Below are 22,246 nucleotides of genomic sequence, written 5' to 3' on the forward strand. Positions count from 1 at the left end.
GGGGCATGTGTAGGCTTCAGCGTGTTGAGATGGTGTCATCCTTCAGCCACCGCTTGGAGAGCCAGAGCTACAGCAAAGGGAGGAGGGAGAGGGTGGAGAGGGAGATCCAGCAGTCCGGGGTGTCGGTGAGGAGTTTGAGGTCCAACTTTGAAGGTCAAATTGGGGGGATTTACCCGTTTGGGGGGTTTGTGAATGACTCGCATCGACCGGACACAAGGAGCCAGACTCCGAGAGGGAGGGTGGAAGCTTCTGAGATCGCTGTTCAAACCCCTAACACCGCTCTAGGCTGTGAACTTGAACTAGCCCGCCATGACATCCCTACCCCAATCCGGGTCATGGAGACGACCAGCCTGAGAAAAGAACGCATTGTTGTCCTGTTCTTGAGCCACTGGAAGAAGTCAGCATACGCCATCTCGGTGAGAGCCAGGGTGAGAAAGGAGGCAGTCGAAAGAGCAGAGGCCGTGGTCGACACAATAAGGAACTCGACACAGTCAGGGACACCACATCAGACAACAACAATACAATCAGGGATACAAAATTGGACGACACAAATGGGGACGCCACACCGGACCAGCTCTCTCTTTCTCTTCTACCGCCAAAAAACTGCAGTAGACAAGATGCTCAACACCTGGCGGAGCGCCAAAATACAGTCTTCGCCGGTATCCCTAAGCCAGTGGTGCCCCACCACCTATTCCCCCGAGCACTTCCTGCCTCTCCAGGTGGACGGCGCGCCGGTTGCCTATGACAGCCTGACCCTTGACCTTTTCATGCTGGGCTACTTCCACATCCTGGAGCAGGATTTGCTGGCTGAGGAGCGGAAAATGAGGCACCTGCTGTGCTTCGAGGTCTTCGATCATGTAGGTTGTTTCCCGTGGGAGACCGTCAGGGACTTCCACAAGGCCATCCTCCAGGAGATCCAAGAAGGGAAGCGGCAGTGGAGTGACGGATTTGAGGACATCAAAGCCAGGTTCTTTGGGGATGCTGTAGTACCTGGAAGGTCCCATCCCGGGGTTGCCAGAGAGTGCCAGTATCCAGACACAAGGCTAGTGCCCAAGGTCATAGTGCAGACTGCCACTCCGGAAGAAGAAGAGCTTCTCAAGTGTAGCAGCGGCACGGACTTCTCCTGTTTCAGCAATGACGAGATCTGTAAATACATCAACCGTAGCTTTGCTTTCTGGAAGGAGAAAGAAGCTGAGCTGTTTGATTTCAAACACTAGTCCTTGTTTTCACTTTGCCTTTTGATATTTTTGTATAACGTTGTTGCATTTCTGGATTTTTCTTTGCCAATCTGGTGCTTTCAGAGGGTAAATTGGAAGATTGAATGCTCTAAATACAGTTTATGAGTGTGCGTACATGTTATGCAATTGTGAATCAAATGAAAGAAGTCGAGTCTACTGTAATTAAATCCAAATCCAAATGTTTTTTTGGCTCTGCTTCCATAATGAGTATATTATGATATCGATACTGCAAATATTAAGACCAAGAGCATACGTCCCTACAACATGACCTAAGGTCTTCCCACGGCCAAGGTACAACATGATTTACTGCAGCTCAAACTGTTTTTTATTGAACCACTATAAAGCACCTTATGTCGAATGACCATTGAAGGATCAAGTCCTCTGGATGTTCTCTGATGTTAAGTCATTCTTCTGTTGGGTGTAGACCAGAATGTCCATCAGATCTTAGACCAGAATGCACAACAATCAAGGTTGGGCTATACAGTTGGCGAAACATGTACCTTCCCGGGATTTGATTGGAGTTGCTTTGCTCACATTTTTAAAGCCAAATGGCAGTCATGCCAATCCGTGGGAAGGGGGAAGTGGGTGGGGACCCATTCAGCCAATTACTGACTCAGATGTTACCATGTGCTTGCGACAACTCTCTGTTTCTGCACTGTCTGACACATAGGACGTGTTATCACATTCCTGTCCATGTGTGGTTTGGGAAGGGACTTTTTGTTCTCGGAGGCATCTAAGGGTTAACTCGAAGAATTTGTTGTGACCACCCAACGCACACCACGATTCCACCTTGACATCCACACACACACACACACACACACACACACACACACACACACACACACACACACACACACACACACACACACACACACACACACACACACACACACACACACACACACACACACACACACACACACACACACACTCTCACACGCAGTCGGCAAGAAGCGTGGAAGTTTGGATCGTTTTCCGCCTGTTGGGGTGAGCGAACGTTGCCAAGCTGTCAGAATGGAGGAGGAGAAAAAAGAGAAGTCAAAACCATCTTGCAACGTCAAGGTATGTATGAATGCGTGTGCTCTTGGGACATTCTCAGCTGTTTTTACATCTCAAAAATGCTAGAGTCTCTAGATGAGTGCATGACATCGGCTGTGTAGATCCGGCTCTCCCTCAAAACCAAATAAATGTCAAAGATAAGCATGTCTGTAAATTTGCGTGGTGCTTTATGTTTTCCATTCATTTTGAAATGTGGCGTTATAGCTTGATCTACAAAACAGATGGCCTGGGATGTGGACTTATCTGAGGTCTGTAAACATCTGACAAACTTTGATTTTGGAGTTGAACATCCCTTTCATTTATATCTGCAGCGGAACGCTAAAATGTCCATTAAGCAAGCAAGCAATTTTGAAATGACTAATTCAACTGTCCAACAAGAATAAAGGGGGGGGGGTGAGGAAAAGTGCAAGTGTTTTGTGGTGAGGGAAAAGACTTTGAAGATCAACACAAATATTGCTTCTGGATCCCACTTGTTGCACGGACTGCAAACGTTCTATACTTAGGCTCAAAGTCGAGATCAAAAACCGTTTCCCCTCATTCTTCAGTCACAGCAAGACATAAGAGGTAGAACAAAGGTTTTACCAGAGGAAGAAACAGAACACACAAGGACAAAGAATGCCATGTAGGTTTTCAGTGCCTATCGACTTACTATTGGTACACAAGAGAAAGTCTATAGGCAGTGAAGACCTCCATGTACCAACATCTGCAGGTAACTCCATGACTGATGGGATTCAGGTAGTAGCAGTAGCAGCGAATACCTTCTTTGCTGTGGGCTGACAGTTTGAGTTATGTCTGCTCTCTCTCTCCTCCTTCCAACATCTCTCTTTTCATCCCCTATTCCTCTCTCGGTCTCTGGTTCTCCCTCTGTCTCTCTCCTTCCCCTATTTCCCTCTTTACCATGTGACTACTACCCCCCCCCCCCCACACACACATAGATATTTGTGCTGTGTCACAGTCTGCTCCAGCTCACCCAGTTGCTGCACAGTGCCTACTTCAAGAGCTGCATCACCACCATTGAACGGCGCTTCGGTTTCAACAGCATGTCTATGGGCACCGTCTCCTCTCTGCACGAGGTACTGCAACCCCTGCTGGTCTCCACTGGGATAAACACCTGCATGTGCAACTGTCAATGCACTCCAGCACTTCTATATAGCCTGGATGAGCACAGCAATACTTGAAATCACGAAAGAATGTCTTTTTTAAGACATATGTATGACAGTATAGATACGTCAAAAATCCATGGGAAATATAGTGTCAATACACAGGTATAAGAGCCACTTTGAAGTCACATTCTTTGAAATTCTATTAAATAAAAAAGGGATTTATTGTAACATATTATGTGGTGCTCCATTCCCACTTTAGAAGGGTCTCTCCCCTGTTCTCCCAGCAGCCATGGCTGATTGAAAAGACATAATTACAACCAGTGTACACCTTAACCTAGCTGAAATGACAGTCCAACCAGTTACAGTTGATGTCGGAAGTTTACATACACTGAGGTCGGAGTCATTTTAAAACTCATTCGTCAACCACTCCACAAATTTCTTGTCAACAAACTATAGTTTTGGCAAGTCGGTTAGGACTTCTACTTTGTGCGTGACACAAGTCATTTTTCCAACAATTGTTTACAGACAGATTATTTCACTTATAATTCGCTGTTTCACAATTCCAGTGGATCAGAAGTTAACATACACTAAGTTGACTGTGCCTTTAAACAGCTTGGAAAATTTTGTCATGGCTTTAGAAGCTTCTGATAGACGAGTTGACATCATTTGAGTCAATTGGAGGTGTACCTGTGGATGTATCTCAAGGCCTACCTTCAAACTCAGTGCCTCATTGCTTGACATCATGGGAATATCCAAAGAAATCAGCCAAGACTTCAGAAAATAAATTGTAGACCTCCACAAGTCTGGTTCATCCTTAGGAGCAATTTCCAAACGCCTGAAGGTACCACGTTCATCTGTACAAACAACAGTACGCAAGTATAAACACCATGGGACCACACAGCCGTCATAACGCTCGGGAAGGAGACGCGTTCTGTCTCCTAGAGATGAACGTACTTTGGTGCGAAAAGTGCAAATCAATCCCAGAACAACAGCAAAGGACCTTGTGAAGATGCTGGAGGAAACAGGTACAAAGTATCTATATCCACAGTAAAACGAGTCCTATATCGACATAACCTGAAAGGCCGCTCAGCAAGGAAGAAGCCACTGCTCCAAAACCGCCATAATAAAGCCAGACTACGGTTTGCAACTGCACATGGGAACAAAGATCATACTTTTTGGAGAAATATCCTCTGGTCTGATTAAACAAAAATAGAACTGTTTGGCCATAATGACCATCATTATGTTTGGAGGAAAAAGGGGGAGGCTTGCAAGCCGAAGAACACTATCCCAACCGTGAAGCACGGGGTGGCAGCATCATGTTGTGGGGGTGCTTTGCTGCAGGAGGGACGAGTGCACTTCACAAAATAGATGGCATCATGAGGAAGGAAAAGTATGTGGATATATTGAAGCAACATCTCAAGACATCAGTCAGGAAGTTAAATCTTGGTCACAAATGGGTCATCCAAATGGACAATGACCCCAATCATACTTCCTAAGTTGTGGCAAAATGGCTTAAGGACAACGAAGTCAAGGTATTGGAGTGGCCGTCACAAAGCCCTGACCTCAATCCTATAGAAAATGTGTGGGCAGAACTGAAAAAGCATGTGTGCGCAAGGAGGCCTACAAACTTGATTCAGTTACACCAGCTCTGTCAGGTGGAATGGACCAAAATGCACCCAACTTATTGTGGGAAGCTTGTGGAAGGTTTGACCCAAATTAAACAATGTAAAGGTAATGCTACCAAATACTAATTGAGTTTATGTCCACATCTGACCCACTGCGAATGTGATGAAAGAAATGAAAGCTGAAATAAATCATTCTCTCTGCTATTATTCTGACATTTCACATTCTTAAAATAAAGTGGTGATCCTAACTGACCTAAGACAGAGATTTTTTACTCAGATTAAATGTCAGGAATTGTGAAAAACTTGAGTTTAAATGTATTTGGCTAAGGTGTACGTGAACTTCCGACTTCAACTGTATGTCCGCTGGGCTGTGACTGTGTCCTACAGATGGGGAACATGGTGCTGGTGGTGTTTGTCAGTTACTTTGGGAGCCGGGTCAACCGGCCTCGTTTCATTGGCTTTGGGGGGCTGCTCATGTCCTGTGCTGCTGCCACCTTGGCCCTGCCTCACTTCCTGTCCAAGCCCTACCAGTACCACTCTATGTCAGCTGGTAAGAAGACAAAACCCTATATATTACTCTCAATATATTACTGTGCAGGGAATATTACAGTGCAGTTTTGCCAAAATGCAATGCATTACAGTGCAGGCTGGCTCGAGATAGTACACTTTAGAGGAGAAAATGTATGTATAAAATGTATAAAATGTAAAGTTAGATTTTATCAACACTTATCAATTGAGTTATATTTCAACTAATCTCTCATGGACAGATGAAACGGTGAGAATCTGTTAAGGCTCACATAGAATTATGTTAATTACGAGCAGCAGTAGTTAGTTCTTGGTTTGGTAAAAAAAAACAAAAAGAAAAGTGGACTAAACAGGATTGGCTGAAGGCGGTGTGTGAAATGGTCCAGTGATTTTCAAGCCTGTGTGCGGACGTTTTCCACTAGATTCCACAGCTACAAAGTCAAAATGGTCTGTATTGCAAAAATGTATGAAAACAAAAATGTGATTCTTGGCCATGATAAACACAGTGTTTAAAGAGAGGTGTTTGGGCGAGAGTTTCCGTTCGCGAGGAAGTCTCCTTCCTCACGAATTCACAATTGTTAACTGCATTCCCCCCAGAAGTAAAACAGGAAATTAAAAACTTTACTGAGATAATTGTACTTCTGGGAAACCGAGGGGGGGGGGGGGTGCAACTCAATATTAAGGTGTCCTTAATGTTTTGTACACTGAGCGTATATATATTTTTTGTTGGCACAAGTAATGATAATGCTCAATGCATGTTTCTCAACGGGACTGAACTGATCACCACACAGAAATATATATATGAATGTGCTTTTAGCCGGTGGGTCATGGGACATGTGTGTTCCAAGAGAGAATTCCTCTGCCCCTGAAGTGTGCAGACAGGGGGGCGCTGGGGACCCCTCTGAGGCGCGGACCCAGTGGCTGACCTTGGCAGCTTCCCAGGTGCTGTTTGGCATTGGCTCGGTGCCCATCCAGCCCTTTGGCATCTCCTACATAGATGACTTTGCTGAGCCTGGCAATTCAGCTCTTTACATTGGTAAGATACTGCTACAGTGCTGCCTGAGTGCTGCTTTACTTGAATCTGTTATGATCAGGGATCAGTGCTAGAGGCGTATCACAACCGGCCGTGATTGGGAGTCCCACAGGGCGGCGCATAATTGGCCCAGTGTCGTCCGGGTTAGGGGAGGGTTTGGCCGGGTTAGGCCGTCATTGTAAATAATAATTTGTTCTTAACACACTTGTCTAGTGAAATAAAGGCTGAATAAAAAATACAAATATGTTTCTGGCAGGAGAACAAGACAAACCGTTAATTGAAACATTTGTTAGATTTAAATGTTGTGTTGATGATTTTGATTTGATCTGAGGATATTATCAATTAAATAATTTATGGGGATTCATTGAATCTGGTCCTGGTGAGGAGAATATTTCAAGTATCACCTGATTGGAATTTAAGTCATAATTGAGTTATTCTGTGTTCTAGCCATCCTGTTCTCCATCTCTGTGTTTGGGCCAGCCTTTGGGTACCTCCTGGGTTCCATGATGCTCCGAATCTATGTCGATGTGGACAAGATAGGTTTAGGTAAGTCACTGTTGAACCGTTAGATCCTGTTTGTGAGAATGAGAAGAACATATACAGTATACAAAATATGAAGCAATGACTTTCATTTTCTCTACCTTTCTCTCCCTGCTCTTGAGCCCCATCCCTCTTCTTCTCTCCCGTGCTCTCCATCCTCTCCATCCATCCATCCATCCATTCATCCATCCATCCATCCATCCATCCATCCATCCATCCATCCATCCATCCATTCATCATCATCCCAATGCTTATCCCCATCCCCACTCACCCCTCTCTCCCATCCCCTCCTTCTTCCCTGTCTCCCCCATCCCTTTGATCCCCCTCTATCCCATCCCAGACAGTCCATTGGACCTAACCCCGTCTGACCCTCGCTGGGTTGGGGCATGGTGGATGGGCCTGCTGGTCTCATCTGGATGTCTGGCTCTGGCCTCCATCCCCTACTTCTTCTTCCCCAGAGTCAAGGTACCGGCCCAGGCCAAAGTAGGTGGTCAACCACTTCCTGGGTTTGGGTTCATTCTAATCTAAGGGGTTAATTTTGGGTTCATTCTATTCTAAGTCGATTCAAGAGATAACTAATACCTCATTCTCAAAATGTTTCAGGCTATTGACTGATTATCTGGCTTTTTTCAGGCACCTAAGACTGAAAGTGACCCTTTGAAAGACGAGACCTCTTCAGAGACCTCTTTAATTGACTTCTTAAAGAGTAAGTTCCTTTAAAGGGATTAAGTCGATGTTTGTGTGTATGTTCTTGTGTATGTTAATATACACTACATGACCAAAAGTATTGGGACACCTGCTCGTCGAACATCTCATTCCAAAATCATGGACTTTAATATGGAGTTGTTCCCCCCTTTGCTGCTATAACAGCCTCCACCCTTCTGGGAAGGCTTTCCTCTAGATGTTGGAACATTTCTGCGGGGACTTGCTTCCGTTCAGCCACGAGAGTTTCTCTTCACTGGAATTGTCATGCTGAAACAGGAAAGGCCCTTCCCCAAACTGTTGCCACAAAGTTGGAAGCACAGAATCACCTAGAATGTCATTGTATGCTGTAGCGTTAAGGTTTCTCTTCACTGGAACTAAGGGGCCTAGCCCAAACCATGAAAAACAGTGTTTTTCACTGACCATTATTTCTCCTCCGCCAAACTTTACAGTTGGCACTATGCATTGGGGCAGGTAGCGTTCTCCTGGCATCTGCCAAGCTCCGATTTGTCCGTTGGACTGCCAGATGATGAAGAGAACGGCCAGAGAACGCATTTCCACTGTTCCAAAGTCCAATGGCAGCGAGCTTTACACCACTCCAGCCGATGCTTGGCATTGCGCATGGTGATCTTAGGCTTGTGTGCGGCTGCTCATCCATGGAACCCCTTTCATGAAGCTCCCGGCAAACAGTTCTTGTGCTGATGTTGGTTCCTGAGGCAGTTTGAAACTCGGTAGTGAGTGTTGCAACCGAGGACAGACGATTTATACGCGCTACGCTCTTCAGCGGTCGTGTTCTGTGAGCTTGTGTGGCCTACCACTTCGCGGCTGAGCCGTTGTTACTCCTAGACGTTTCCACTTCACAATAACGGCACGTACCGTTGACCGGGGCAGCTCTAGCAGGGCAGAAATTTGACAAAGTGACTTGTTGGAAAGTTGGCATCCTATGACGGTGCCACATTTAAAGTCCCTGAGCTCTTCAGTAAGGCCATTCTACTGACAATGTTTGTCTATGGAGATTGCATGGCTGTGCGCTCAATTTGGCTGTCAGCAACGGGTGTGGCTGAGATTGCCGAATCCACTCATTTGAAGCGGTGTCCACATACTCTTGTATGTATAGTGTATATGTGTGTGGCCGTTGTGTGTGTGTGTTCTTGTGCATATCCCAGTGTTCCCGCGTCTGCTCCTGAGGATTCTGCTGCGGCCCGTCTTCCTGCTGCTGATCCTGTCTCAGTGCTGTTTCTCCTCCTCCATCGCCGGCCTCGCCACATTCCTCAGCAAGTTCCTGGAGCACCAGTACGGCACTACCGCCGCCTACAGCAGCTTACTCATCGGTGAGGAGTTACACACGTACACAAACCTATGCACACGAAACATACGCGCACGCGCACACACACCACACGCACGCACAAACACACACACACACAATGTCCTCTAAGTAGTTTTCAACTTTCCATCGTTTTTTTCTCAATAACCAACTGTGACCTCCATCCTGTTGTCTTTCTCCAGGGGCCATCAACCTGCCCATGGCTGCTGTAGGGCTGCTGCTGGGCGGGGTGGTGATGAAGTGTGTACGACCACCTGTGCGGACCCTTCTCTGGCTGTGTTTGGCACCTCTCTCCCTCTCCATACTGCTCTGTGTACCTCTCTTCTTCATGGGCTGTTCCACTCAGAGAGTGGCGGGGGTCAACACAGGCTACGGTGACACACAGGACCAGTGGACTAATAGGTGAGCGGGATCTGTCTATACAAAAATAGCCCTCATTACTGTGCCGTATTCTACTGTGTGATTTAAAAAATTAAATAATAATAATAATAATCGGCAGCACAAATCCTCTGCTCTCAATTATTCATGTTAAGTCTCCCTATACTCTCTCTACATCACGACCTTTCTACAGATCACTGACTTTATTGTACACTCAACACGTTGCACCATTGTAGCCTTCACTCAATACATTCCTAATCAACCATCACTGAAATGTTGGCAAATATTCTATTCCATTCTATCACTAACTCAAATAGTATATCTTGAAAGGCACAAGTCAGCCATCATCAAACTCTGTGATTCTATCTGAGGACCACCCGATCTCACTTGTGCTGTTATCCCCCCCCCAGGTCCCTATCTCTCTGTAACTCCAACTGTTCCTGTCTGAATAACGTGTTTAACCCCGTGTGTGGAGAGGACAACACAGAGTACATCTCTCCCTGTCACGCTGGCTGCACCGATGTCTCCGTCGACACACTAAACCCTCACAGAGTCCAGGTACGACATTAGGTCATCCTTGAGATAGACTGTATGTGAAGCCCAGCCCTGGTCAACAGATCTGTGGCGAGATAGCACGAACCAATTTGAAACCTAACTATGTGAAAGTTGGTATTCAAAAGATATTTGGTAGCCTCTTGTATCTCATAAACGAGTAAAAGTGCTACTTGTCCTTTTGCTTACAGACGTGGGATCTTAAACTTGATCACTCTTTTGTTGCTGAGGATTCTCCTGCACAGCTGTGAATGCAAACTTGTGGTTTATTCAAGGTTTAAAAAGGATTTTTAAAGTTTGTGATTTCCACTCTAAAACGTCAAATTTGATTTGCCCTATCGAAAATGTATCAACAAAAAACCTACAAAAACTGTCCATTGATTATAATTGCACATAGTAAGTCATATTTCCTTCTGATGGGATCATTTTCCTGCTGTCAGCAAACTGGCTCAAATTAAGATCCTAATTCTGTATGCAGTGTGGGACATCCTTTAAGACTGTAAGAAAATACTGTTGAAATAATGTACCCTTTCTCTCCTCCCTAGACTTACACCATGTGTAGCTGTGTGACCGCTCTGTCTGCTGTGCCCGCTGGCGCGGCTGGTATGGGGATGGGCAGGGCCCTCCCAGGTTCTTGCACCAAGAGCTGCCCTCACCTCGTCCTGCCTGCCATTCTCCTCATCGCCTTCGCTGGCTTCATTGCCAGCCTCTCCCACAACCCCATCTATATGATGGTGCTCAGGTACCGGCGATGACGGTTGTGGTGGTGATGATGGTGTTGATAGTGGTGGCAATGATGAGGATGGTGGTGTTGATGCTGGTGGTGATGATGATTATGGTGTTGATGATGACGATGACAGTGGTGGCGGGGTGAAGATGATGACGATGATATGTATGCATGATTTTTATTTTTTATTTTTTCAGGACAGTCTTTCAAGAGGAGAAATCCTTCGCAATTGGAGTCCAGTTCCTGCTGATAAGAATGCTAGGTAGGTTAGCCTCTAAGCGCATGTGATTGCTGGACAACAGTGCCCTATCCTTAATTTACCATTATGTTCCAGTCCCCAAAAAATCCAATGTCTGAATATATTTGGTATATATGTTTCAGCCTGGCTGCCAGCCCCTGCTGTGTTTGGGCTGGCCATTGACTACTCCTGTGTCTGGTGGAAGCACGCCTGTGGGAAAAAACAGGGCGCCTGTGGTTACTACGACAACAACATCCTTCGGAACAGGTGCGCCCGCACTTGATGTGCTTGCAAATTAGGGGTCACTGAGAACAAAGTCTTGTTGTCCTTGTGAGTGTTTTTTTTTTAAATCGAGATTGGGAATAAATAAATACACTTATCATGATGAATATACTGAATAAGGTACATGTTGTTCTTGCTGTGTCCTCTCTCCCAGGTACTTTGGGCTGCAGTTGGGTTATAAGTGCCTGGGGTTGGTGCTGCTAGCCCTGGCAGGCTGGAGAGTACAGCACACGCCTTGTCTGAGTATTGAGAAGGAGCCAGGGGTGCCGGTGTGAGAGGCCAGCACTGACCCTGAGGGGCCACTGGGGAAAGGGTCAAGACCATTGGTTCTTACGGCTCAAGTTAGAGCACAATACGGGCAACACGAAAGGTTGCAGGTTCAATTCCCGCATCGGCCAATTAAACGGAGTATGTGTCGCCGTTAACGACAGCTGTCTTATTCGCTTTGGGTAAAAGTGTCTGCTAAATGTTATTATTATGTAGTATCAACACTGAAAGTGGTTTATTTTGGACTATAATCAAAATTGACATAGTTTCTTCCATTATTTTAAGGGACTTTTGATAACTTCATATGCTACTTTGATAAAGGAATGTTTTTGGTTTGCTTATCATGAAAACCTGTATACACTACTGTTTTATTGTGCAGTATTTACATTGTTTTTATGTGCATGAATGACACTATTTGTGAATGAATCTAAATGTCATATTACTATAACAAATGGTTTATAACACATTCTGTTTGAAAATAAAACTAACCGGAAAGCATCAATATTGTATTATGTTACTTACTTTACTGTTGAGTAGCTCTACACTGTGTAATTAACGGGAGAAAGTGCAATAATATTCAAGAAGGTGAGAGGATGAATAAGGTGAGGTCACGCAGGCGCACACGCATCCTAAATTGACAGGACGATGCTGAGCTGCATTCCCATCATTCTATGAGCAGACGAGGATCCCGACACACCGATAGTGATCGAACCAACGCCTCTGGATCAGAAAACCTCTATTATAATCCGATAGAGTTATCGCTGTAATCATGTCCGCCGGAGGAGACTTGGGGAACCCTCTGAGGAAATTCAAACTGGTCTTTTTAGGAGAACAGAGCGGTGAGTTGAGTCTTTTGGAACGCCTTGGAGGCTTGGTTATCAGTTGCCAAACACGATAACGCATCTTGAAGGCCATAACTGTATTCTTTGGTCTATTTGAAAGTTTTCACTATTTTGTAAATGTGTTGAGAGTTTGTGTCAAATGTTAACTCAATCAACCAATTCACTGGTTCCTGTCACGATTTTGTTTCTGTTGAAAATCTGATTAGTCATCCATTTCGATCTAAAACGTCATGAAATACAATGTAGGCTATCCTCCGCATTTTACCGATATGAATATTTTATTTCAAACAATTTCTCTATTTAATCATGTTTCATTGTATTTCATCATCATTGGTATTACAGATACAGTAAGCGACGTGATATAAGAATTTGGATGTTTTGATGTGGTGCAGTGGCCGGCAGAAATATTCGCTCTGTTTCAAGATTATAATAACATTTAATAACAGTTCAATCGTTGACTATAGACTTCAACATTTAAACTTATTATATGATTAGCTATGATTTTTCCCACCCGGTGTAAAATGGTTATATAGATAAATAGTTACCATGTGTCATTTCGGGACACACCCAGGTTGGCGATGTCTGTCGAATTTATAAACCTCGCAGTCACTGTCTCCAATCCGTTGACTCACCGTTCCAAATCATAATATCCTAATGATCACGAATGGTCTGTTAGTGTCATAACATGATGATTTATTCAATAATTCAATAATTTAGAGAACAATGACTGTTTACGTGGTTGATATGGCAAAGACTCAAGAGATCGATAATGGTTCAGCGCTATAAACCTCTTAGAATACGTGGTCAGACAGCAGACAGTCGGAGTGGCTATCCACCGCTGCTCGATCATGGAGTTGAAGTGTAAAATAGTATACATTTGGGCATTATAATGGTTCATTTATAATATAATGTAATGGATTTGTGTGTGTGTGTGTGTGTGTGTGTGTGTGTGTGTGTGTGTGTGTGTGTGTGTGTGTGTGTGTGTGTGTGTGTGTGTGTGTGTGTGTGTGTGTGTGTGTGTGTGTGTGTGTGTGTGTGTGTGTGTGTGTGTGTGTGTGTATATGAGAGAGAGAGAGAGAGAGAGAGAGAGAGAGAGAGAGAGAGAGAGAGAGAGAGAGAGGTGTGTGTGTGTGTGTGTGTGTGTGTGTGTGTGTGTGTGTGTGTGTGTGTGTGTGTCATGTCTATTCCATAACTGAGTGTATGTTCTTGTATGTTTGTGTGTATATAATGGTAGCTGTCATGGCTTTCCATAGAAAAGGATGCTGAGATGTAGCTGTCCATGGTACTGTGTGCGTGTGTGTTTGTTTCTGTGTGTGCATGTGTGTTATTGCATTTGTGTGTAGCAGCCTAGTGGCTTTCCATAATGTATGCTGTTATGTAGCTGTCCGTGGTGCTGATTTCAAGCCTGTATTGGCCAATGCCAATTGTTTTCTGTAGGCTACTAATTGTGATGAGTGTCCCTTAAAACACTCACAGACCATTGGTGATCTTTAGATCTTCAGGTTTTAATAAATTGCTTAACCTCATATTGTTTTGGCCTGTGAGTGATGAACATTGGGTAATGGGTGCTAACTAGGCTCTCATTCAGTGTACCTGTGATTGTGGGTTTCGTGTGTGTGTGTGTCTGCATGTGTGCATGCTTGTACATGCATACATATATATATATATGTAAATGAAGAGTTTCATCCCAAAAATACTATACAGTATATCAATTTTCAGAAATGTTTTTTTTTTGTTGTTTAAAGAACTTCTGAAAGAGATTGGGGTTTCATGGCATGGGGTTGTTAAATGACACTAGATGGTTTTATTTCAGAGAGACAAACGATCCCAATTTGTTGCATAACTGGATATAGCCACCTTCCTCTCAGAGAAAAAAGTCAAATGGGATATAAAAAAAAATTACATTTTTAATAAAGAACTGTAGAAATGATACATTTGTAACATCAATGTTGAATATACAGTAATATGTGATCTGTGCTCTGGTCAAAGTATGACACTATATAGGGAATAGGGCTCTGGTCTAAAGTAGGGCACTATATAGGGAATAGGGCTCTGGTCTAAAATAGGGCACTATATAGGGAATAGGGCTCTGGTCTAAAATAGGGCACTATATAGGGAATAGGGCTCTGGTCTAAAGTAGGGTACTATATAGGGAACAAGGATCTGGTCAAAGTAGGGCACTATATAGGGAATAGGGCTCTTGTCAAAGTAGGGCACTATATAGGGAATAAGGTGCCATTTGGGACGAGACATAACTCTAACCAAACACTATAGAATGAGGCTAGATTTATGATGGGTTGAATTTATGTGTTAAATATACAGTATACGAATATTCAATTCCAGCAAAAAAAATGATATATAGCCCTTTGCAACAACACCCATTTTAATACACATCTAAAATCTAGGAATAGAAATTCTGAAACCAGTAATATTGCACACCCACAAAAAGGTACCCATAAACATTCATTTCGGATGAAAAAAGACTCGTGAAAAATTGGTGGATGCGGCTTCTTTTTTTTTTTAAATAAACTTTAATATTCAACCCTGTGTTCTGTTCCTCTTCCAGTGGGGAAGACATCGCTGATCACCCGGTTTATGTACGACAGCTTCGACAACACATATCAGGTAAGACCTGGCTGCTTTACTTCCTGTTCTGGTACAATCAGATGATAGGACAACAATTAGAGTACAAAGGGCAATGCAAATCTAATGACAATAGACCATGATTAGATTTGCGCTCTTGGCCTTCACACAAAATATATTTTTTTATGCTTCCTATCTATCACAGTAGATCCCATTCCTTTGTGAATAACAAAAGATATAGGGTGAACCACTGTACCCTGTGTGCTATTATTGTGACAGTGTACCTTGTGTGCTATTATTGTGACACAGTGTACACTGTGTGCTATTATTGTGAAACAGTGTAACCTGTGTGCTATTATTGTGACACAGTGTAACCTGTGTGCTATTATTGTGACACAGTGTAACCTGTGTGCTATTATTGTGACACAGTGTAACCTGTGTGCTATTATTGTGACACAGTGTAACCTGTGTGCTATTATTGTGACACAGTGTAACCTGTGTGCTATTATTGTGACACACTGTAACCTGTGTGCTATTATTGTGACACACTGTACCCTGTGTGCTATTATTGTGACACTGTAACCTGTGTGCTATTATTGTGACACAGTGTAACCTGTGTGCTATTATTGTGACACAGTGTAACCTGCGTGCTATTATTGTGACACAGTGTAACCTGTGTGCTATTATTGTGACGCAGTGTAACCTGTGTGCTATTATTGTGACACTGTACCCTGTGTGCTATTATTGTGACACAGTGTAACCTGTGTGCTATTATTGTGACACAGTGTAATCTGTGTGCTATTATTGTGACACAGTGTAACCTGTGTGCTATTATTGTTGTCATGTTTTGTCTTATATTGTCTTGTCATTTTGCTTTTCCTTCTGTTCGTTTTCCCCCTGCTGATCTTTTTAGGTTCGTTCCCCTTTTTCTCTCTCCCTCCCTCTCTCTCTTCTCTCTATCGTTCCGTTCCTGCTCCCAGCTGTTCCTATTCCCCTAATCAATCATTTAGTCTTCCCACACCTGTTCCCTATCTTTTCCCCTGATTAGAGTCCCTATTTCTCCCCTTGTTTTCCGTTTCAGTCCTGTCGGATCCTTGTATATTGTTCACCGTGCTGTGTCTTTGTATCGCCCTGTCGTGTCGTGTTTCCCTCAGATGCTGCGTGGTGAGCAGGTGTCTGAGTCTGCTACGGTCAAGTGCCTTCCCGAGGCAACCTGCAGTTTATTATCGAGTCTCCAGTCAGTTCTCGTGATTACGAGTGAAATTGTTTTTTATGCTTTATTTACCGCTCCGATTTGTCTAGGAGTATTGCTATTTCCTTAAACTGGATTAAAGACTCTGTTTTCGCCAAGTCGCTTTTGGGTCCTCATTCACCTGCATAACAATTGTGACACAGTGTAACCTGTGTGCTATTATTGTGACACAGTGTAATCTGTGTGCTATTATTGAGACAGTGTAACCTGTGTGCTATTATTGTGACACTGTAACCTGTGTGCTATTATTGTGACACTGTACCCTGTGTGCTATTATTGTGACACAGTGTAACCTGTGTGCTATTATTGTGACACAGTGTAACCTGTGTGCTATTATTGTGACACAGTGTAACCTGTGTGCTATTATTGTGACACAGTGTAACCTGTGTGCTATTATTGTGACACAGTGTAACCTGTGTGCTATTATTGTGACACAGTGTAACCTGTGTGCTATTATTGTGACGCGGTGTAACCTGTGTGCTATTATTGTGACGCAGTGTAACCTGTGTGCTATTATTGTGACGCGGTGTAACTTGTGTGCTATTATTGTGACACTGTAACCTGTGTGCTATTATTGTGACACAGTGTAACCTGTGTGCTATTATTGTGACACAGTATAACCTGTGTGCTATTATTGTGACACAGTGTAACCTGTGTGCTATTATTGTGACACAGTGTAACCTGTGTGCTATTATTGTGACACAGTGTAACCTGTGTGCTATTATTGTGACACTGTAACCTGTGTGCTATTATTGTGAAACAGTGTAACCTGTGTGCTATTATTGAGACAGTGTAACCTGTGTGCTATTATTGTGACACAGTGTAACCTGTGTGCTATTATTGTGACACAGTGTAACCTGTGTGCTATTATTGTGACACAGTGTAACCTGTGTGCTATTATTGTGACACAGTGTAACCTGTGTGCTATTATTGTGACACAGTGTAACCTGTGTGCTATTATTGTGACACAGTGTAACCTGTGTAACCTGTAACCTGTGCTATTATTGTGACACAGTGTAACCAGTGTAACCTGTGTGCTCTTATTGTGACACAGTGTAACCTGTGTGCTATTATTGTGAAACAGTGTAACCTGTGTGCTATTATTGTGACACAGTGTAACCTGTGTGCTATTATTGTGACACTATAACCTGTGTGCTATTATTGTGACACAGTGTAACCTGTGTGCTATTATTGTGACACAGTGTAACACAGTGTAACCTGTGTGCTATTATTGTGACACAGTGTAACCTGTGTGCTATTATTGTGACACAGTGTAACCTATTGTGACACAGTGTAACCTGTGTGCTATTATTGTGACACAGTGTAACCTGTGTGCTATTATTGTGACACAGTGTAACCTGTGTGCTATTATTGTGACACAGTGTAACCTGTGTGCTATTATTGTGACACAGTGTAGTGTAACCTGTGTGCTATTATTGTGACTGTGTGTGTGCTATTATTGTGACACAGTGTATAACCTGTAACCTGTGTGCTATTATTGTGACACAGTGTAACCTGTAACCAGTGTAACCTGTGTGCTATTATTGTGACACAGTGTAACCTGTGTGCTATTATTGTGTGTGCTATTGTGCTATTATTGTGACACAGTATTGTGACACAGTGTAACCTGTGTGCTATTATTGTGACACAGTGTAACCTGTGTGCTATTATTGTGACACTGTAACCTGTGTGCTATTATTGTGAAACAGTGTAAACTGTGTGCTATTATTGTGACGCAGTGTAACCTGTGTGCTATTATTGTGACACAGTGTAACCTGTGTGCTATTATTGTGACACAGTGTAACCTGTGTGCTATTATTGTGAAACAGTGTAACCTGTGTGCTATTATTGTGACACAGTTATTATTGCTAATATCACTTTCCTGTTGTTTTCTTTGACAGGCGACCATTGGGATCGACTTCTTATCAAAGACCATGTACCTGGAGGACCGAACAGTAAGAAACTCTGTCAGTTACCTGAAATGAACACAGATCAACATTGACTACATTATTTATCAATTTTTTTAGGGGCCTAGCACCCTAACTAGTACAAAGCACCCTAATTTGTCCTTGCATACTACACATACTAACTATACATACTATACATATTACTGCGTAATGTAAATGAGTCATTCATAAAGTATTATGGTGAAATGAAGTTAAATAAACATGTTTGTAAATGCTTGTTGTAGTTTAACCGTGTTGCTTAGCAAGTACTGCAGCTCAGTGGGCTTGTGTGTGTCTAGGTGAGACTGCAGCTGTGGGATACAGCAGGTCAGGAGCGCTTCAGGAGCCTCATCCCCAGCTACATACGGGACTCTACTGTCGCTGTGGTTGTGTATGACATTACAAGTGAGTGGCAGAACTCACACGACAAGCAGAACCTGATGGATGCACACTCACGCACGCGCACGCACACACACACACACACACACACACACACACACACACACACACACACACACACACACACACACACACACACACACACACACACACACACACACACACACACACACACACACACACACACACACCCTACAATGGCATACATTGTAACACACAGTAACATCCAGTAGAAAGGTACATGATATATTTCCATTCCCAGACGTGAACTCGTTCCAGCAGACCTGTAAGTGGATTGACGACGTTCGAACAGAGAGGGGCAGTGATGTCATCATCATGTTAGTGGGCAACAAGACAGACCTGGAGGAGAAGAGGTGGGCTATCGTTTACGTCTGGTGCACATGTTATTTACATATTCGGCCTGCATACTGAATAAATGCTGTATACAGGTGTTCTATCTTAATTTGACCAGTTTCTCACAGCAGGAAAAGAATCCTGCAGCAACAGGACATGTGAATTATTATGTGGATTATAATGAATGGACATTTTTATAGGAGTTGATACATTTTTTTGTTAGGACATTTTTGTGACTTCCAAAGTTTGTAGGTGGAAATTAAAAACTTTAGAAGCCTTTTAAACCTCAAATACACTACAAGTTTGCAAAATGCTCTTCGACAAAAGAGGGATCAAATTCAGATAGTACATCTGTATCTGTTTTTTGAATGCTTTGAACTTGGACAATCCTATCAGGGTCTTTTGTCTGCCTTATTTTGACTTTTTAAGTCCTTTAAAATGGATTACATATGGATTGAAATGATGAACATAAGTTGCCTGATTTGATTTAATGCATCAATTGTTTAACGCCATTGGTTCTAAAACTGTTAAAGATTTCTAGCAAGATATTCCCCTTTAACATCTGAATGTATGCTTTGGTCTGATTCTCCCACAGACAAATCACTATTGAAGAGGGAGAACAGAGAGCCAAAGAACTGAACGTGATGTTCATCGAAACCAGTGCCAAAACAGGCACCAATGTCAAACAGGTGATTCATCCTATAAACATTTTCAATTTCTTAATTAGGCACTTTATATGCTTCAGGTTTGACTCACTCAAGAATACACACAAACAAGTAGGGTTCCTCAAGGGTTTTTTAGGGAAAGATGAGGGTTCTAAACTCAACTCTTTCAAAGATAATTTGTAAATATCCAAACAACTGCAGCTGGTGGCCACACCAGATACTGACTGTTACTGTTTAGGGACACATTATTCCATTTATGTTAGTCACATGTCTCTGTGGAACTTGACATTTCCAATTAGAACCCGATGAGCATAGTTCTTTAAAGGTTACATATAGCACCAAAAAGGGTTCTGCTGTGTTTGCAAGCCAAATAACTCTGTTTTTGGCACTATACAGAACCATTTGTTTATAGTGTGTAAGATTTACGTAGTGGAAATTCCTTTTAAGATGTGGCTTTCTGTTAATTGTATTATGTCTTTTCAATGTATTTTCCTTCCTCTCTCTATCTCTAGCTGTTTCGACGTGTGGCAGCAGCCTTACCTGGGATGGAGAGCTTGGACGATGCGAACCCTGAAGGCAGTATCCTTTAGAACAGAGGGTCACTGAGTGACGTAACAATCTGTCAACCAAGGCCCAGAACAGCAAAGAGAGACTCAGTGCAGAGAAAAAATGGTTTAACTCATTGTGGTTGCTGGCACTGTCACAAAGAAACAAGTAGAAATAGGCAGACGTCTTCAGTGCAGTGAACCAGGAATATTACGTAGTTGATTGGTATGAATTCTATAGGACAGGGGGAGAGGATGCCCCCTAGTGACGGTATAGCAGAGTAGCACCCTGTGCCTAGGGAAACATGATGAAGGATAGACGATGTGTGCGAGAGAGAGAAAGCGAGAGCGAGAGAGAGAGAGAGAGAGAGAGAGAGAGAGAGAGAGAGAGAGAGAGAGAGAGAGAGAGAGAGAGAGAGAGAGAGAGAGAGAGAGAGAGAATGGAGTGTCTATTATGTTGCATTATAGTCCTCTCTGTTGACTCTTTTGGACCAGAGTTTTGTTGAGAATGGAATATGCAGATAATGTTTTCTCTATTCCCTAAGTTTTTCCTTAATTGGAGACTTTCCAGTGATTGACATTAAGCTGGACAAACCAGCAGAACCCACTGTCCCTGAGGGTGGGTGCTTGTGTTAATGCAGAGCTGTCGGACAGCTTCCTTCACACCATAGGCTTGTTGTGTTGCTTCCTACTGGTTAGCTTCCAGTTGACTTTTCTGATTGGATATGGGCTGCGTACCGTATATCTGATTGGACGAATCAAGTGTTATTTCAGTCTTCAGTTGTAAAATAGTGTATACTTTGTCAATATGTAAGTGCCAGAGAAGGAAAAAAAAGAGAAAAAAAAGTTTTAGAAAATGAAAAAAGGGAGGAAATGGAGTGAAACTCGAATTCTTTTCGCCGTTATGTTTTGTATTTTTTTATATAAAAGGGAAAGCACCAAAAATGACACGTAAATTGGGAAAAGTGGGGAAGTCCATTCCCAAGATGGCTGCCCTGTCTGAATATCTGCAGCACGCATGCACGCTGATCTCAAACCTACAACCCTGGAGTGGCTCGACTAACTTAGAATGTTTTATAGCATAATGATAGCATACTCATATCAACAATGTGTTCCATTTGATATTCCCCACAGGCGTTGATTTACCATAGATTCACCCTTACTTACAGTACTATAGCTGTGAAAATATGTCACTCTCAATGGGCAACTTTTATAGAACACCTGTGCTGTGGTAAAAGAAGAAGAAAAAAGCCAAATGGAATTTCACAAGGCCTCCCCCTCCCCCTCTCCTCCCTCTTCCTTCCTCCTTTCCCCCTGGTAATACACATTAAGCTCTACTGTACTGCACTGCACTGTATATAATAATGTCATATGTATGTTTATGAACGTCCCTCGGTAGAAGTGGTCCTTGTTCACTGGTATGAATAATGTAATAATGTTTAATTATTAATAAATGAAAGATTAAAAGGGCTTCACTTCCCTAACCATCCACACTTACCCATTGCGAAATGGTCTCGTCTGTCAAAAGTGAATGATGCATTATTATGAACCTACAAAAGAACCTTAGAATATTTCCAGACGACTCTACTTATTTAAAATGCAGACCTGTAAGGTGTGGCACATTGAAATTCAATTGAAATTCAAGAATGAATTGCAATTAAAAGAGCAACTCACAACTCAATTCAGAATTGGCCCCGAACCTCATTTTTAAACTACTGAGTCAACCTGAGCACTGGCCTGGCTACATCTCCAACACAGTTGCTGGAACCGTGCTTGAAAGGACAATGTGGAAAGAAAATGACAACACAGCACTGTTTGCACAATAGTTGGAATGGGTTATATCTGAAATTCCATTTGATATTTTTAGTCATTTAGCAGACTCTCTTATCCACAGCCACTGGACAATTAGTGCGTTCATTTTAATAATATATATGCCATTTAGCAGACGCTTTTATCCAAAGCGACTTACAGTCATGTGTGCATACATTCTACGTATGGGTGGTCCCGGGGATCGAACCCACTACCCTGGCGTTACAAGCGCCATGCTCTACCAACTGAGCTACAGAA

At 43.0% G+C, this 22,246-nt stretch overlaps 2 protein-coding genes across 5 annotated transcripts; both read left to right on the forward strand.

Moving 5' to 3' along the window:
* The first annotated feature begins 1,953 nt into the window (after positions 1-1,953).
* On the forward strand, positions 1,954-12,091 carry LOC124010021 (solute carrier organic anion transporter family member 2A1-like). Of its 3 annotated transcripts, none has more exons than XM_046322323.1 (14): positions 1,954-2,300; positions 3,233-3,370; positions 5,413-5,575; positions 6,368-6,586; positions 7,031-7,129; positions 7,464-7,606; positions 7,757-7,829; positions 8,992-9,156; positions 9,332-9,551; positions 9,938-10,085; positions 10,625-10,821; positions 11,004-11,068; positions 11,188-11,311; positions 11,481-12,091. In XM_046322323.1, the coding sequence occupies exons 1-14, from the start codon at positions 2,253-2,255 to the stop codon at positions 11,599-11,601; spliced, it is 1,923 nt and encodes a 640-aa protein (XP_046178279.1). In that variant the 5' UTR covers positions 1,954-2,252; the 3' UTR covers positions 11,602-12,091. The 3 variants fall into 3 exon arrangements, with proteins under 3 accessions (XP_046178279.1, XP_046178280.1, XP_046178281.1); XM_046322324.1 differs by having other exon boundaries at positions 11,188-11,374; positions 11,481-11,604; XM_046322325.1 differs by lacking the exon at positions 3,233-3,370.
* Positions 12,092-12,239: 148 nt separating this feature from the next.
* Positions 12,240-21,699, forward strand: LOC124009883 (ras-related protein Rab-6B-like). Of its 2 annotated transcripts, none has more exons than XM_046322103.1 (8): positions 12,240-12,432; positions 15,002-15,060; positions 18,172-18,237; positions 18,516-18,621; positions 18,878-18,989; positions 19,565-19,658; positions 20,147-20,213; positions 20,751-21,699. In XM_046322103.1, the coding sequence occupies exons 1-8, from the start codon at positions 12,363-12,365 to the stop codon at positions 20,813-20,815; spliced, it is 639 nt and encodes a 212-aa protein (XP_046178059.1). In that variant the 5' UTR covers positions 12,240-12,362; the 3' UTR covers positions 20,816-21,699. The 2 variants fall into 2 exon arrangements, with proteins under 2 accessions (XP_046178059.1, XP_046178060.1); XM_046322104.1 differs by having other exon boundaries at positions 18,172-18,225; positions 20,751-21,698.
* Positions 21,700-22,246: the final 547 nt, after the last annotated feature.

This window comes from Oncorhynchus gorbuscha, linkage group LG22 (genome assembly GCF_021184085.1).
Source record: "Oncorhynchus gorbuscha isolate QuinsamMale2020 ecotype Even-year linkage group LG22, OgorEven_v1.0, whole genome shotgun sequence".
In the NCBI taxonomy this organism is placed as follows: domain Eukaryota; kingdom Metazoa; phylum Chordata; class Actinopteri; order Salmoniformes; family Salmonidae; genus Oncorhynchus; species Oncorhynchus gorbuscha.